The sequence below is a fragment of the Bufo gargarizans genome, chromosome 5, assembly GCF_014858855.1.
Source record: "Bufo gargarizans isolate SCDJY-AF-19 chromosome 5, ASM1485885v1, whole genome shotgun sequence".
In the NCBI taxonomy this organism is placed as follows: Eukaryota; Metazoa; Chordata; class Amphibia; order Anura; family Bufonidae; genus Bufo; species Bufo gargarizans.
The window spans coordinates 203,797,971-203,815,241 of NC_058084.1; the positions used below are offsets into that span (position 1 = coordinate 203,797,971).

Below are 17,271 nucleotides of genomic sequence, written 5' to 3' on the forward strand. Positions count from 1 at the left end.
GCTGTAGCCTGTGCCTCTTGTTGCAAGCGCACGGCTCAATGTGTTATAGTAGTGGATGATGGTCTAGCGACTGATCCTTCCCTGTGCCTCTGGTGGCAGATGCAGGGTTGGAGATATCATTGTGGTGGCTGGTGGTCTAGCGACTGATCCTTCCCTGTGCCTCTGGTGGCAGATGCAGGGTTGGAGATATCATTGTGGTGGCTGGTGGTCCAGCGACTGACCCTTCCCTGTGCCTCTGGTGGTAGACACAGGGTTGGAGATGTCATAGTGGTGGATGGTGGTCCAGCGACTGACCCTCCCCTGTGCCTCTGTTGGCAGGTGCAGGGTTGGAGGTGTCATAGTGGTGGATGGTGGTCCAGCGACTGACCCTCCCCTGTGCCTCTGGTGGCAGGTGCAGGGTTGGAGATGTCATAGTGGTGGATGGTGGTCCAGCCACTGACCCTCCTCTGTGCCTCTGTTGGCAGGTGCAGGGTTGGAGATGTCATAGTGGTGGATGGTGGTCCAGCCACTGACCCTCCTCTGTGCCTCTGGTGGCAGGTGCAGGGTTGGAGGTGTCATAGTGGTGGATGGTGGTCCAGCGACTGACCCTCCCCTGTGCCTCTGGTGGCAGGTGCAGGGTTGGAGATGTCATAGTGGTGGATGGTGGTCCAGCGACTGACCCTCCCCTGTGCCTCTGTTGGCAGGTGCAGGGTTGGAGGTGTCATAGTGGTGGATGGTGGTCCAGCGACTGACCCTCCCCTGTGCCTCTGTTGGCAGGTGCAGGGTTGGAGATGTCATAGTGGTGGATGGTGGTCCAGCCACTGACCCTCCTCTGTGCCTCTGGTGGCAGGTGCAGGGTTGGAGATGTCATAGTGGTGGATGGTGGTCCAGCGACTGACCCTCCTCTGTGCCTCTGGTGGCAGACACAGGGTTAGAGATGTTATAGTGGTGGATGGTGGTCCAGTGACTGACCCTCCTCTGTGCCTCTGGTGGCAGACACAGGGTTAGAGATGTTATAGTGTGGATGGTGGTCCAGCGACTGACCCTCCTCTGTGCCTCTGGTGGCAGACACAGGGTTAGAGATGTTATAGTGGTGGATGGTGGTCCAGTGACTGACCCTCCTCTGTGCCTCTGGTGGCAGACACAGGGTTAGAGATGTTATAGTGTGGATGGTGGTCCAGTGACTGACCCTCCTCTGTGCCTCTGGTGGCAGGTGCAGGGTTGGAGGTGTCATAGTGGTGGATGGTGATCCAGCGACTGACCCTCCTCTGTGCCTCTGGTGGCAGGTGCAGGGTTGGAGGTGTCATAGTCGTGGATGGTGATCCAGCGACTGACCCTCCTCTGTGCCTCTGGTGGCAGGTGCAGGGTTGGAGGTGTCATAGTGGTGGATGGTGATCCAGCGACTGACCCTCCTCTGTGCCTCTGGTGGCAGGTGCAGGGTTGGAGGTGTCATAGTCGTGGATGGTGGTCCAGCGACTGACCCTCCTCTGTGCCTCTGGTGGCAGGTGCAGGGTTGTAGATGTCATAGTCGTGGATGGTGGTCCAGTGACTGACCCTTCTCTGTGCCTCTGGTGGCAGGTGCAGGGTTGGAGGTGTCATAGTCGTGGATGGTGATCCAGCGACTGACCCTCCGCTGCAGAGATTGCAAATTATACAAGGTGCTTTTACGTTTAACAGGGATGAGCATCACCATAAAATTTTGAATATTTAACGTGTGTGGCGGGGGCGGCACCAGTGCGTCCTTTCATGTTATATGATGGTCCAGTGACGCAGACATTCCTGCGACCCGCCGCTCATCATTTTACGCTTGCTCCCATTGGCTTTGGTTTAACACCTACCTATGAAAGTATATTTTCTTCAGCTTGTGGCCAAGATTTTAACATATATCACAGGCAGCTCGGCAAAGAGCGGGACTTTCCCTCACCGCGCCGCCAGCCTTTGATCTCTTTCCTTTGGAGGTAACATCAAAAGGACGGCTGGGAAAGACAGCCAGCTCTATGAAGTTCAACGCTCAACTTAATAGCTCGACGTAGCGGCGGCTGCACTGCTGAAGCTGCAGTAAACAGCCATTTAATTTCTAGCAAAATGCACCGTTGCTGTATTGCGCACCCCTCCCCCTGCAGCTGATTCTTCAGCCTCACATTAAATATTCCGTTAGATTTGTCCACATTCATTCATTAGTTTAATGACTCCCGGTTTGCAAGTTGCGTCTCATCTCTGTAATTGCAATGTTGGTTTAACATTGGGGGGGAATGAAATGCGTTGTTCATAGATTGTCTTGGGGTCGTCACTAGAGATGAGCGAATCGAAGCTGACAAAGCGAAGAAGAAGAAGAAAGTGGAATTCAATCCGAATTACAGGAAAAATTTGAATCTCACCGAAGCCGAATTTCTTCATGCTTTGTGGTAACGAATCGCATTTTTTCCTAAAATGGCTGCTGCACATGCAAGGAGCAAGGAACTCTGGGAAGGCGGGATCACCCACAATGCCATGCATGCAGCCAATCAGCAGCCAGCCAGCCCTGTGATGTCACAGCCCTGTAAATAGCGGCAGCCATCTTGGATTGTGCCATTTTCCAGTGCACTTAGTGCAGAGAAAGGCGTCAGCAGGCGCTAGGGACAGTGCGAGGAAAGACTTCATTGTGCTAAAAAAAACTATTTACAAGTTCAGGAAAAGATTATTCAAGGTGAAGAGAAAGAATCGGGAGGAATCATTCCACAGTATTGAAGCAGAACAGGGTTCAGTCGGGGAGGTTACAGCCTGGGGAACAGGAACAATCCTATTACACCTTGCTGCACTGACTGCGGATCCACACTGCCATCATACAGCTCTGTAATTCCAGCAAACCGTTCTTGTTAATTGGGGTGCAGGTTCTGTGTGATACCGGCATTACCAGGGGTTATTACAGGGAATATTTCCATGTCTTATTTGCCCTTGTGCGGGGCAGTTATATGTTCTAAAGCATTTTTGGGCTTTTATTAGTGGCAAGAAAAGGGCTTATTAGCTGGCGGGCAAGTAGTGATGAGGAGAGTGGCGCGGGAGCTGGTGTTGCGAGCGGTCAGGCTCCTGACCCAGAGACGGTTGAGGAGGACATCAGTGACGTGCAGACACTACTCGATGATGATGATGTAACTGGTCGCACTTGGGAGCCGGGAGAAGAAGGGGCTTCATTTTCTTTTTTTCTTTATATAATAATGTAATATTATAAAATCCGGTGTCTCCATGATAGATCTGCAGCGAGGGGGCCCCGTGTGGCTTCTACACACTTTCAAAATAATCCTTCAGCGGGGCGAATAGATGCCGGATGACGGGGACGCTCCATGAGTCCGTATAGTGCAGGGGAATCCGAAGACCCCTCCATCTCCGTGCACCACAGGATGTCCTCCTTCCCATCTATGATGACCGGGACGCTGCATGACCTTCCCAGGAGCTTCTGTCGGGAGCAGCGGTTCATTTCTGAGATGTCCGTATAGTACGGGGGAAATCCGAAGACCCTCTCCATCTCCGTGCACCACAGGATGTCCTCCTCCTTCCCATCCATGATGACTGGGAACTCGTGATGTTTCCCCTGACGAAGAGACCAGGGGCTGGTAGTTATGGTTTGAATCTTGACGAACTTCATGACTCTTCAGGGCTCTAAGCAATCTTGAAGCTTTGTCTTCTCATTGTCTGTAGCTACTAGAGGCCTGCTCGGGCAGGTTCCCCCAGAAGTGTCCGGCTCAAGGAGCAGCCGATACCGCACTTGTATCAATCTTGACGGGATTCGTCTCCAGGTGAAGAGAAATAGTTTTTTGGAATGCTTTCTCCATCGCAACCACGTTCTCAAACAACCAGAAGACTGGACGATTCTCTCCTGTCTTAGGCAACACTTTATTGAGTAATTATGGAAAGTAAAAAAACTGTTGTCCGCTGCCCCCATAAAGGCCTTTCCGGTGCAGGTTGACCACAGATAAGTCATTACAAGGACTGCCGCCAATTATCAGATCGAATTGTCCTCATTCTTCAGTCTGTTTCCTGATTATATTCTGTATGTCGCCCACATATACAACCTGCCCTGGATGGCGTACCCGTCCTATAGTGATGGCGTCCTCACGCACCTCTGATGCCATATATTTTCCACGTTGATTCTAAGCTTGTTGAGAACCAGTAATCCTGTCTGTCCTTTCTAACACACTACCTCCGCCGAAGGGAGCTGTCTGTCCTTCCCATCGTCTGCTGGTCCTGATGCTCCTGCTCCTCCCCGTCAGTCATTCCGTCAGCAATCGATCACAGAAGCGATTGCCAAGAGACAGCAGTATGTGTGCACTCATCCAACAGCGCAGACGCTGAACGTGCTCCTGTCCGAGTTGCTGGTGCTGCAGTCCCTCCCTTTCCAAGAGGTGGACTCTTTCAGAGAACTGATGGCTTGTGCCGAGCCGAGGTGGAGAGTCCCAAGTCGTCATCTCTTTGCCAAAAAGGCAGTACCAGCCCTGCACACGTATGTAGAACAGTAGGTGGGCCAGTCCTTGAGCCTGTCGGTGTCTGCCAAAGTACACGGCAGCACCGACGTGTGAAGCTGTAACTACGGTCAGGGACAATACATGTCCTTTACAGCCCACTGGGTGAATGTGGCTCCTGTACAGCCACACCAGCATCTTGGCCAGGTGACGCTGCTTCCGCCTCCATGTTGCCGCGCTGTTGGTCCAGCGACAACGTCCGCCTCTGCCTCCTCATCCTCCACCGTGTCCTCAGCCTCCACTGCAGGGACATGTCACAGTGCCCCCCCAGCATACCACATGTGCAGGGCACGGAGGGGTCACGCTGTTCTGCACCTCGTTTGCTCCACAGACAGGATCCGTATTTTGGGGGTTATTGTTCTGACTTATCAGAGGAAAGGCAAAATAATCAGTGACATCAACACAAACTTACTGCTGACCCCCTCTCCACTCTGTCGGGGGCTCTACTTGTATAAGGGGTTAATAGAACAGGTTCTGTAGACATCTATGTGGAATCAGCTGACGACGGTGTAAAGGGAGTGCGCTTCTTCTTGGCGCTAACATCGACCTGTAAGGCTGAGTTCACACTGGAGTTATTTAGTCAGTTTTGGCCCCGTGACTGCCCAAATAAGTGAAGTGTGCAGTGATCGTAACCAGGAGACGAGTGATGTATATTGTGGTTGAGAAATGAATCCAGACAGCAAAGCAAGCAATATGGATAATAATACATTAGTAAGTGCTTGTATTAACTTTCTGTACATGATAAATGCCACTTGCTGAAGTGACACATCTCTTAGTTGACAGCCGCTGCCTATGTTCCGATGGTCAGTGCCATGAAGGTGCTGGCGGCTTACTGGACCCCTCTTCAGCTAATATGTACTGTGTCTAGTCAGTAAACCTGTACATAGCTAGCACTGCTCTCTGAGAAGTTGATACAGTTGTATCCAGTCTTGATAATGCTCTGTGACCTGGACTCCAGACTGATACATTGTAGCAAACCAGCAGCGAGAAGTGAACAGCGGCAGCTGCCTATGTTTAGCTCATGGAGCATTGTCTAGACTGGATACGATTGTATCCTCTCTGGATGTAGATGCAGAAATATCTATTAATCCCTCAGCCATGACTCCGGATTGGCCACAGATAATTGGATAGTTTGAATTTCTGGATTATAAATAATCAATAAAAATTTCCGAATAAAGTATTGATCTGAAATCTGCCGCTCTCGCTCCAGCCTGGTGACCTCCGGCAGCAACTTATTTCCCTTTGAAGAACAAGACATTCATTGCTGGAAGTCTTGCAATTATCAGAAACTTCCTGCAAGTTAGTCTACCTTCACACTGGCGTTTAGGTTTCCGTTTGTGAGGTCCGTTCAGGGCTCTCACCAGCATCCAGAACGGATCAGTTTTGCCCTAATGCATTCTGAATGGAAAATGATCCGCTCAGACTGCGTCAGTTCAGTGTCCTTTCCGCTGCTTGCAGCGTTTTGGTGTCCGTCTGATGAAACTGAGCCATCTGTCCAGACACACAATGTAAGTCAATGGGGACGGATCCGTTTTCTCTGACACAATAGAAAACGCATCCGTCCTCCACTAACTTTCAATGGGGTTCAAGACGGATCCATCTTGGCAATGTTAAAGATAATTCAAACGGATCCGTTCTGAACGGATGCAGACGGTTGTATTATTTGAACGGATCCGTCCATGATGATTGCGGTGTGACTAGAGCATATTTATTTGTCACTGTGACCTTAGTGTTACAATCAGAGGATTTTTCTCCCGATATTCCAGATTATATTGCAGCTCTGTTCCGGATTATCAGGTGCTGGAGGACAGGAATTTCACTATATATATACTGTATGTAGTCATGTGTATCCTGCAGACTGATTGGCTCATGTTATAACTATTCGTAACAAAAACTTCCCGCATCTCCTAGAATTATATGTTCCAATGAGCAGCGGCGACGGGGTTTATATAAAATGCTGACACTTCAGAGCCGTCCAGAAACTGGCGAGGACACGCGAGTGTGAAAGAAGAAGCAGAACCATAAACTGTGTATTGACACAAAGTGTCCCTATTAAATATGTCGGTGTCAGGTGTTCACCTTCATCAATATGTAACACTGAAGTGCAGTGCATTATCCATGGCGCATTTATCCTGTACTGATCCTGAGTTACATCCTGTATTATACTCCAGAGCTGCACTCACTATTCTGCTGGTGCAGTCACTGTGTACATACATTACTTATCCTGTACTGATCCTGAGTTACATCCTGTATTATACCCCAGAGCTGCACTCACTGTTCTGCTGGTGGAGTCACTGTGTACATACATTACTTATCCTGTACTGATCCTGAGTTACATCCTGTATTATACTCCAGAGCTGCACTCACTATTCTGCTGGTGCAGTCACTGTGTACATACATTACTTATCCTGTACTGACCCTGAGTTGCATCCTGTATTATACCCCAGAGCTGCACTCACTATTCTGCTGGTGCAGTCACTGTGTACACACATTACTTATCCTGTATTGATCCTGAGTTACATCCTGTATTATACTCCAGAGCTGCACTCACTATTCTGCTGGTGCAGTCACTGTGTACACACATTACTTATCCTGTACTGATCCTGAGTTACATCCTGTATTATACTCCAGAGCTGCACTCACTATTCTGCTGGTGCAGTCACTGTGTACATACATTACTTATCCTGTACTGATCCTGAGTTACATCCTGTATTATACTCCAGAGCTGCACTCACTATTCTGCTGGTGCAGTCACTGTGTACATATATTACTTATCCTGTACTGATCCTGAGTTACATCCTGTATTATACTCCAGAGCTGCACTCACTATTCTGCTGGTGCAGTCACTGTGTACATACATTACATTACTTATCCTGTACTGATCCTGAGTTACATCCTGTATTATACTCCAGAGCTGCACTCACTATTCTGCTGGTGCAGTCACCGTGTACATACATTACTTATCCTGTACTGATCCTGAGTTACATCCTGTATTATACTCCAGAGCTGCACTCACTATTCTGCTGGTGCAGTCACTGTGTACATTACATTGCTTATCCTGTACTGATCCTGAGTTACATCCTGTATTATACTCCAGAGCTGCACTCACTATTCTGCTGGTGCAGTCACTGTGTACATACATTACTTATCCTGTACTGATCCTGAGTTACATCCTGTATTATACTCCAGAGCTGCACTCACTATTCTGCTGGTGCAGTCACTGTGTACATACATTACTTATCCTGTACTGATCCTGAGTTACATCCTGTATTATACTCCAGAGCTGCACTCACTATTCTGCTGGTGCAGTCACTGTGTACATACATTACTTATCCTGTACTGATCCTGAGTTACATCCTGTATTATACTCCAGAGCTGCACTCACTATTCTGCTGGTGCAGTCACTGTGTATATACATTACTTATGCTGTACTGATCCTGAGTTACATCCTGTATTATACTCCAGAGCTGCACTCACTATTCTGCTGGTGCAGTCACTGTGGGTTATTTATCAAGGGACTTGTGTCTATTATAGTCACAAAAAAAGTTTCATGTCCATTTTTTGAATGGTCGTTTGTCAGCATTTAGTCACAGCTGGTTTTACACCATGTTCAACAATTGGAAGAGGTTTGCAGTGGGGGGTGTTGAAGTTGTGCCAGGATCAGGACTAATTGACATGATCTGTTCATTGTCTGTAACCATGGAGACACATAGATTTGCATAAGAGCTGTAAACATAAAATAGTAGTAGATTTTTTTAGGTTGAGATTATTTTCAAAGTTGCTTTGTTTTTAACTCCAGATGCCCCGCTAAAATTAAATTGCAATAGTTGACACGCGGATTAATGCTCTCTGACGCTTTCTGATGTTTTGACATTCTGTAATACTCTCTAATGCTCTACGATGCTCTCTAATCTTCTGACGCTCTCTGATGTTCTCTAATGATCTCTGATGCTCTCCGATACTCTCTATTTCTCTCCGATACTCTCTATTTCTCTCCGATACTCTATTGCTCGCCGATACTCTCTATTGCTCTCCAATACTCTATTGCTCGCCGTTGCTCTCTAATGCTGGTCACTAGTGTCTTACTAAGCAAATTGCTAAAAACAGCTCAACCCTAATAATAGCGGCCAGGAGGCTGTGGTGCCGGGATGTTATTACTGGAGGGTCACACCGCTTCAGTCACTGTTATTATACGGTTGCCTGGCAGCGGCTGCAGCGGGAAGCACATGTGCCCAGTTCACTTCCCAGTAATGTGCGGAATTCCTGTGACCCGGGAAGAATTCCACATTCCGGCAGCGCTGAGTGACACGCCAGTGGAAATCTTAATGGCCACTTCTTAATCCGCTCTGTCCTCCTCAGCCTGACGCAGCCTAATGTCATAACTGATAAACATTTCACACCCAAGGCCCCCCTCCCCTACCCAAGACGTCCCCTCCAACACCCAGTCCACCCGACCACCACCAAAAAGCCCTGTCTCTACCCAGACCACCCATCCCATACCCAAGACGTCCCCTCCTCCACCAGACCACCCCTCTCACACACAAGATGTCCCCTCCTCCATCTGACCGCTGCTTCCCCACCCAAGATGTCCCCTTGTTTAACCCGACCACCCATCCTCCACCCAAGACGTCCTTTCCTCTCCCCTGACTACCCATCCCCCACCGAAGACGTCCCCTCCATCACCACACCACCCCTCTCACACACAAGATGTCCCCTCTTCCATATGACTACTTCTTCCCCACCCAAGATGTCCCCTTCTCTAACCCGACCACCCATCCTTCACCCAAGATGTCCACTTCTCCACCCAGACCGCCCTTCCCACACTCAAGACATCCACTCGACCACCACTTCCTCACTCAAGACTTACCCTTCTACACCCAGGACACACCCTCTTCCACCTACACGACCCTTCCTACACTCAAGACATCCCCTCCTCCAGCCAGATCACCCCTCATTCACCCAGACCATCCCTCCCATACCCAAGATGTCCCTCTTTTACCCCGACTACCCCTTCTCTACACAGAACTTTTTAATACACTAAAACACTGCAAGAAAAGTAATTTAATTATTATTATATTTTATTTATTTTTTTGGGGGGGGCTGCCATGTTTTTATATCACATTTTAGAATGATTGCAGCACCTCTCAGCCCGAGAAGTGGACCCGCAGGAAGAGCAAGCGCCCGTCATTAGCCCATTCAGTAACTCTGCAGAAGCTTGATAGCCAGGCAGGGCGTGAAGACTTTTGCACTTAGCTGCAGTGTTTTTTTTTATTGACACCTATGAAAGGTACCTTGGTCACAGATCTTCAGATGCAGAAAAAATTTGTAGCATTTGAAAATTGTGAATCCAATAAAACCACCCGTGCGGCGCTTTGAGATCATGTGACCACGATTGCAGTTCTATTCCGAGGATTCACCGCATTCAGTGTTTCGGGAGCCGCTGCCAAAAGTCATGTGAGGAAAATATCAGAAATTTATCGCTGGCCACCCTAAAACACTGCGATTGTTGGCTTTGCGATATCGTCCAGTTGTGAACCCTCGCGGCCTCATGTACAGTACGGCAGCCGTCCCGGCCATAGTCGTTTCCTAATGATACATTGTTGCATGTGGCAGTGATACAATGTATCACCACGGCCTGGAGCTCAGAATTTGCCTCCTGTTATGTTCACCGATGTCTCTCCGTCGTTCCGTTGCCACTTTGTGCAGCACTGGGGCAAAGGAGGGGGCGAACCCTTCTCTTAGACATCTGCTTCCAGTATCCGCGCGGATCCGCAGACCCCAGGTGTGGGAGCGACGCCACACAATTACAAGTGAAATCAGATCCTGCAGAAAGGTGTTTGGCGGCCTCGCCCTGCAGAGCTGCATTCTTCCGCACAATACATCAGAATGCGCATTTGCAGCCGCCTGCGATAATTAGGTGTTTCTGCAGAATATTCTCGGATACATGGCGGATTTAAAGGGGAATTTACCCTCTTATTAAAATAGGGATTTATTGGATTTCATTAGTTTAATAAAACTTCTGGAAATATGATATTCCGCAGAGGGAGCTGCTCAAGTGATTCTTCATGCAGTCGTGTTACAGCGCCCCTAGTGGACAGGGAAAATAAAGACATTGTAAACCATGACTGAAAGGAGTAGCAGCACAGAGGATTTCAGCAGATGAGTGTGCTGATCTTGTGGAGGTCACAAGCAGAGAGTTAGGGCTCATGCACAACGCCATTGCCAGCCGTGGCCTGTATTGCGGCCCGCAATCCGGAAGGTCCGTTGCAGAAGGGAGACACGGAACCCCACGGAAGCACTACGGAGTTCTATTTTTTGGCGGTGAGGACGAACCCTTTCAAGTTGAATGGGTCTGGATCCGTCTGTGGAATCCGCAGGGATGTTGCACGTTCATTGTGGGCCGCATGCATGAGCCCTCACATAGTGGAAGAGGCCGGGTCCCCAGCAGCACTGAGTATTTCAGGAGAGGAGACCGTTGATCTTGTTGGCTCACAGTTTTGTGTCCATTTGCTTGCGCGGCCGCCATGTGTGCCAGGAATCATTCTGTTCTGGTGTCTTGCAGTGCGACGCTCGTGTGTCACTTTGTATGTTCTGTGTTACACAGCTGAGTTTTCGGAGCAGGGGCAGAGCGGCGGGGGGGACTGACATTTGAATATCTTTGCCTGTATTAAGCCTCCTCTGTGGCATCTGGATTCGTTTAGCTCTTGCGGCAGTGGGGCCGAGGTTCATATCCGCCGCCCGTAATGTTATATCGCCAGAGATCCTGCTCTGTCTTAATGGAATTGAAAATTCTGCGCTGAAATGTAGACTCGTAAAATGTGCGGTTCAGGAGCCTGCGGAGAGTGCATGTGGCAGACAATGAGGCTTTTCTGTAGAGTAGCCAGCGCCTGTGTATTATATTCCGGGCCGCGGCACTTGTGGACCTGCAGACTTCAGGCCAGACGTCTCCGGAGCACCTCCACCGCTGGAGTGACCCGCCGGGCGAGAGATTAAAATCACACCCTCCACAGGACGCCTCTCAGTGATAATCAGACGACTCCTAAATGAATGTGCGGAAAAATAGAAATCAGGGGTGTACAAGGGATGGGCGCCGCTAATCCCGACCAGAAGCTGCAGCACTGAGCCCACTAACTGCCCTATATCATATATAGTGATCCCTGTGTACAGCAGGACAGGGATCTGTATACGGGATACACGAAGGACAGGGGTCTGTATACAGGATACACGGAGGACTGGGATCTGTATACGGCATACACGAAGGACGGGGGTCTGTATACGGGATACACGGAGGACTGGGGTCTGTATACGGGATACACGGAGGACTGGGATCTGTATACGGGATACACGGAGGAGAGTGATCTGTATACGGGATACACGGAGGACAGGGATCTGTATACAGGATACACGGAGGACAGGGATCTGTATACGGGATACACGGAGGACAGGGATCTGTATACGGGATACACGAAGGACAGTGATCTGTATACGGGATACACGGAGGACAGGGATCTGTATACGGGATACAGTGAGGACAGGGATCTGTATACGGGATACACGAAGGACAGTGATCTGTATACGGGATACACGAAGGACAGGGGTCTGTATACAGGATACACGGAGGACAGGGATCTGTATACGGGATACACAAAGGACTGGGATCTGTATACGGGATACACGGAGGATAGGGATCTGTATACGGGATACACGGAGGACAGGGATCTGTATACGGGATACACGGAGGACAGGGATCTGTATACAGGATACACAAAGGACAGGGATCTGTATACGGGATACACAGAGGACAGGGATCTGTATACGGGATACACGGAGGACAGGGGTCTGTATACAGGATACACAAAGGACAGGGATCTGTATACGGGATACACGGAGGACAGGGATCTGTATACGGGATACACGGAGGACAGGGGTCTGTATACAGAATACACTGAGGTCGGGGATCTGTATACGGGATACACGGAGGACAGGGGTCTGTATACAGGATACACGGAGGACTGGGATCTGTATACGGGATACACGGAGGACAGGGGTCTGTATACGGGATACACGGAGGACTGGGATCTGTATTCGGGATACACGGAGGACAGGGGTCTGTATACAGGATACACGGAGGACAGGGATCTGTATACGGGATACACGGAAGACAGTGATCTGTATACGGGATACACGGAGGACGGGGGTCTGTATACAGGATACACGGAGGACTGGGATCTGTATACGGGATACACGAAGGACAGGGATCTGTATACAGGATACACGAAGGACAGGGGTCTGTATACAGGATACACGGAGGACAGGGATCTGTATACGGGATACACGGGGGACAGGGATCTGTATACAGGATACACGGAGGACAGGGATCTGTATACGGGATACACGGAGGACAGGGATCTGTATACGGGATACACGGAGGACAGGGGTCTGTATACAGGATACACGGAGGACAGGGATCTGTATACAGGATACACAAAGGACTGGGATCTGTATACGGGATACACGGAGGACAGGGGTCTGTATACAGGATACACGGAGGACAGGGGTCTGTATACAGGATACACGGAGGACAGGGGTCTGTATACAGGATACACGGAGGACAGGGGTCTGTATACAGGATACACGGAGGAAAGGGATCTGTATACAGGATACACAAAGGACTGGGATCTGTATACGGGATACACGGAGGATAGGGATCTGTATACGGGATACACAAAGGACAGGGATCTGTATACGGGATACACTGAGGACAGGGATCTGTATACGGGATACACGGAGGACAGGGATCTGTATACGGGATACACGGAGGACGGGGATCTGTATACGGGATACACGGAGGACGGGGATCTGTATACGGGATACACGGAGGACGGGGATCTGTATACGGGATACACGGAGGACGGGGATCTGTATACGGGATACACGGGGGACGGGGATCTGTATACGGGATACACGGGGGACAGGGATCTGTATACGGGATACACTGAGGACAGGGATCTGTATACGGGATACACGGAGGACAGGGATCTGTATACGGGATACACGGGGGACAGGGATCTGTAAACGGGATACACTGAGGTCGGAGATCTGTATACGGGATACACTGAGGACAGGGATCTTTATACGGGATACACGGGGGACAGGGATCTGTATACGGGATACACGGAGGATGGGGATCTGTATACGGGATACACGGAGGACGGGGATCTGTATACAGGATACACGGGGGACAGGGATCTGTATACGGGATACACGGAGGACAAGGATATTTATTTAGGGTTAATGTACAGATTCATATCTTCCATCACGCTTCATACAGATGATTTGTCTGCATTGTGTGTAGTTCATTAATTATCTTCTTCCTCCTCATATCTGATGCTTTCCTGCCGGGACGTTGTCCTATATGTTCTGATATCTCCTATATATTCTTTCAAAGATGATTTTTATTAGGATTTTTCAATGTAAACTTACATTTAAAACATTGAAGTATGTTTATGTAAATACCAGCAATAAAGAATAATTTGCAAACGTTTACAGTTACATCAAAGTATTGGTTGTATGGTTTGAATGTAGCAAGAATTTATACATTTTCATGTTTCAATATGCTACGAAGTAGGATTCAACACAGAACATCAAACATAAAACAGTATAACTCGAGTTGAGCCTCATTGTGTTCTGTTCTATGACGTCCTGAGCACAGATGGATGATACCGCTGTCTATGGAGTGATGATGATGATGTATTCATCCTATCAAGCTGTTTTCTGGGATCTGTGGCCTCCTCCCTTGTGGTCTTCTTAGTATGTGTGGGGTTGTGTTCGGGATGTTGGGAGTTGTACTCTCTATATTTTCTTGTTCGCATTGTGTCTGCAGTTTTGCGCTAATGTTTCCTTTCTCCTTCTTTACAGTATTTGCAGATGAAATGGCCGCTGTTGGACGTTCAGAGTCGACAGGCAATGAAGGACGCCAGGTCTCCATCTCCAGGTCACATCGTAAGTGATTGGCACCTACCTCTGTCTGTTCTCTAGGAGTTGCGTTCAATTTCCAAACTTTCCGTAGCTTTAAGACTGTTTGAGGTTTTCTCCCATCTGCATGCCCCTTATAAATCGGATCATTCCTGGACATGTCTGATACTGCATGGATTCATGTGTACTCTATACGGGCCACGACTTACTTTGTAATTATTTAGGCTTGACAATGTTGCCTCTTTGTAAATATATTTTTATCCCTGGTTGGAGTTTAATCACATGACTGCTGTGGGTGGTGCTTAGTCACATGACTGCTGTGGGTGGTGCTTAGTCACATGACTGCTGTGGGTGGTGCTTAGTCACATGACTGCTGTGGGTGGTGCTTAGTCACATGACAGCTGTGGGTGGTGCTTAGTCACATGACTGCTGTGGGAGGACCCTAGTTGTCATGTGACTGTGTATACCTCATATCTGTGTAGAAAAGGCGAAGGGATTGTGTCTGACACCTATTTGGTGGCGTGGGAAAAAGAGTTGTCAGACAGAAGTAATGGAATAGAGGAGTTTTTATTTTTGCATCCTCTTCTTTTTGCATTTCTCCATGTAAAGTCTGAGGCCTGAAACACGTTTCACATACAACTGTGCTATTTCTCCCCGGACTGGTGGGAGCGGGGGGTACGAGGAGCTCGGTATTTCTCAGGGCACTTTGTTGGTCCGCTGCTGACCCCATTGTTGGTTTAAGAGGCCATGGCGCTTTGCCCCTCACCAGTCACCACCTTGTGCTCGCTCCCAAGTGCCAAGTGGTTTATACATGAGATGCAGAGGAAAGAATGACCCTATTATGATGCAAATCTGCTGCCGGCAAAATATCTCCGCAGCAGGTGATCGGATACCAAACCTGAAGGAACACAAGCTCCTTCTTGTTAGAAAATGTTCCCATAAAGGCGACGGCCTTCACTACAAACACAATCCATAATTAAGTGGTAATGACGGTCGGTGAGGGCATTTCCTGCCTTTTAATGACCAGCTCCAGGGGCCCGCGGACGGAGGAGACCAAGCCAATCATTAAAATTTTGCCTGAAACGAGTCACATCCTCTCCAGCCGATCTGCGGCTCTAGAACCTGCGCAGCCGGAGGAGAGCGGCTTTTGAAGGTTTCTCTGATGAACCTTGGGCATTTTTAACGTTTTAGGCTTCTGACATAGAAATAATTGCAATAAGGCGCCGTAATTACTGAGCCGCCCGCAGCCAGAGAGACGCAGGGAGAGAGGAATCGCCGGTGTGCTCAGGGCGCAGAGCTGGCTGGTGAGGCGCCGGGGTCCGCGGGGTCAGCCGCACATTCTCATTATTGTACTGCTTAAGGTGGAGGAAATTATGATGCAGGAATTGTGCGCAGCCAGCGCCCGCCTGCGACTATGTGGCCTTGATGTCCAGGAGACATAGGAGGACAGTCCTGGTGGCCACCATTAGTGATATGGCTTCTAATTGGAAATGCTACATTGTGTCATAGAAAGTCATTGCGTCCTGTAATTTACTGCAACATTGTATCATATTGACTGCGTGATGTTTATTCACATTCTTTTCAGGATTCAAAGATTCTAGAAGTGTTTTATCCCCCTCCGAATACTAAGAGAAATCGGAGCTCCTCAGTCTTATCCTACATCTCTGCAGATAGAGAGATCGATAGATAATGAGATAGATAGGAGATATATAGATAGATAATGAGATAGATAATGAGATAGATAGGAGATAGATCGATAGATATGAGATAGATAGATCGATAGATATGAGATAGATATGAGATAGATAGATAGATAGATAGATAGATAGATATGAGATAGATAGATCGATAGATATGAGATAGATATGAGATAGATAGATAGATAGATAGATAGATATGAGATAGATATGAGATAGATAGATAGATAGATAAATAGATAGATATGAGATAGATAGATAGATAGATAGATAGATATGAGATAGATAGATATGATATAGATAGATAGATAGATAGATAGATAGATAGATATGAGATAGATATGAGATAGATAGATAGATAGATAGATATGAGATAGATAGATAGATAGATATGAGATAGATAGATATGAGATAGATAGATAATCAGCATGTATTGTACTTAATGTACAGCGGTATGAGAGACGTCTTACTAATGAGTAATTATCTGTATTCACTTTAATAACTTTTATTCTACAACTTTTATGGTTTTCCACTTTATCATGTATCAGGGATAGTTTTGCGCCTCTGGGGGATGAATTGTATATAATCATCACTGTTATAATTGATAATCATGACGTACAGAGAGGACGGACGGGCTGTAGTAATGGAGACTGTAAACAAGTGCTGCTCCCCCACCCTCCTCTCATGTCTCCTCATCTTCTCCATTCCCACAGAGATTCACCTGTATTCGGGATCATGATTCCTGACAATCAGAGAGGAGGCTGAGGCAGCACTACGGCTTAGGGCTCATGCACACGACCGTATGCCCTCTGAGATATACTGTCCGTGAGCGGGCCATATGTCCCGGAGCGGCATACACCGTGCGCACGGGAGCGCACAGCATCATAGGTTACTATACTGTGCGCATCGGGACGCTCATGATCATATGAGTGCAGGACAGTAGTCCATTATAAATAATAAAAGGTATTTGTAAATATATTTATGATAAAATAATATTTAAGTATTACATTTTTTTTTTATTCCTGTTTTTTAGTTGTAGTGATTTGGCCGTTGCACACTGTGGATTTATTGTGTCGCTGCTACTGAATACTGTAGCCATGAATATCAGGCGCTCAGATTGGCCA

At 48.1% G+C, this 17,271-nt stretch overlaps 1 protein-coding gene across 14 annotated transcripts in view; it reads left to right on the forward strand.

The window, feature by feature from the left end:
* Positions 1–17,271, forward strand: part of TCF7L2 (transcription factor 7 like 2) — a 191,663-nt gene that overhangs the window by 88,663 nt on the left and 85,729 nt on the right. For all 14 annotated transcript variants that reach the window (XM_044294990.1, XM_044294987.1, XM_044294994.1 and 11 more), the window contains one exon: positions 14,394–14,477. In XM_044294990.1, coding sequence (XP_044150925.1) covers positions 14,394–14,477 — 84 coding nt within the window. The remainder of the gene's footprint in view (positions 1–14,393; positions 14,478–17,271) is intronic.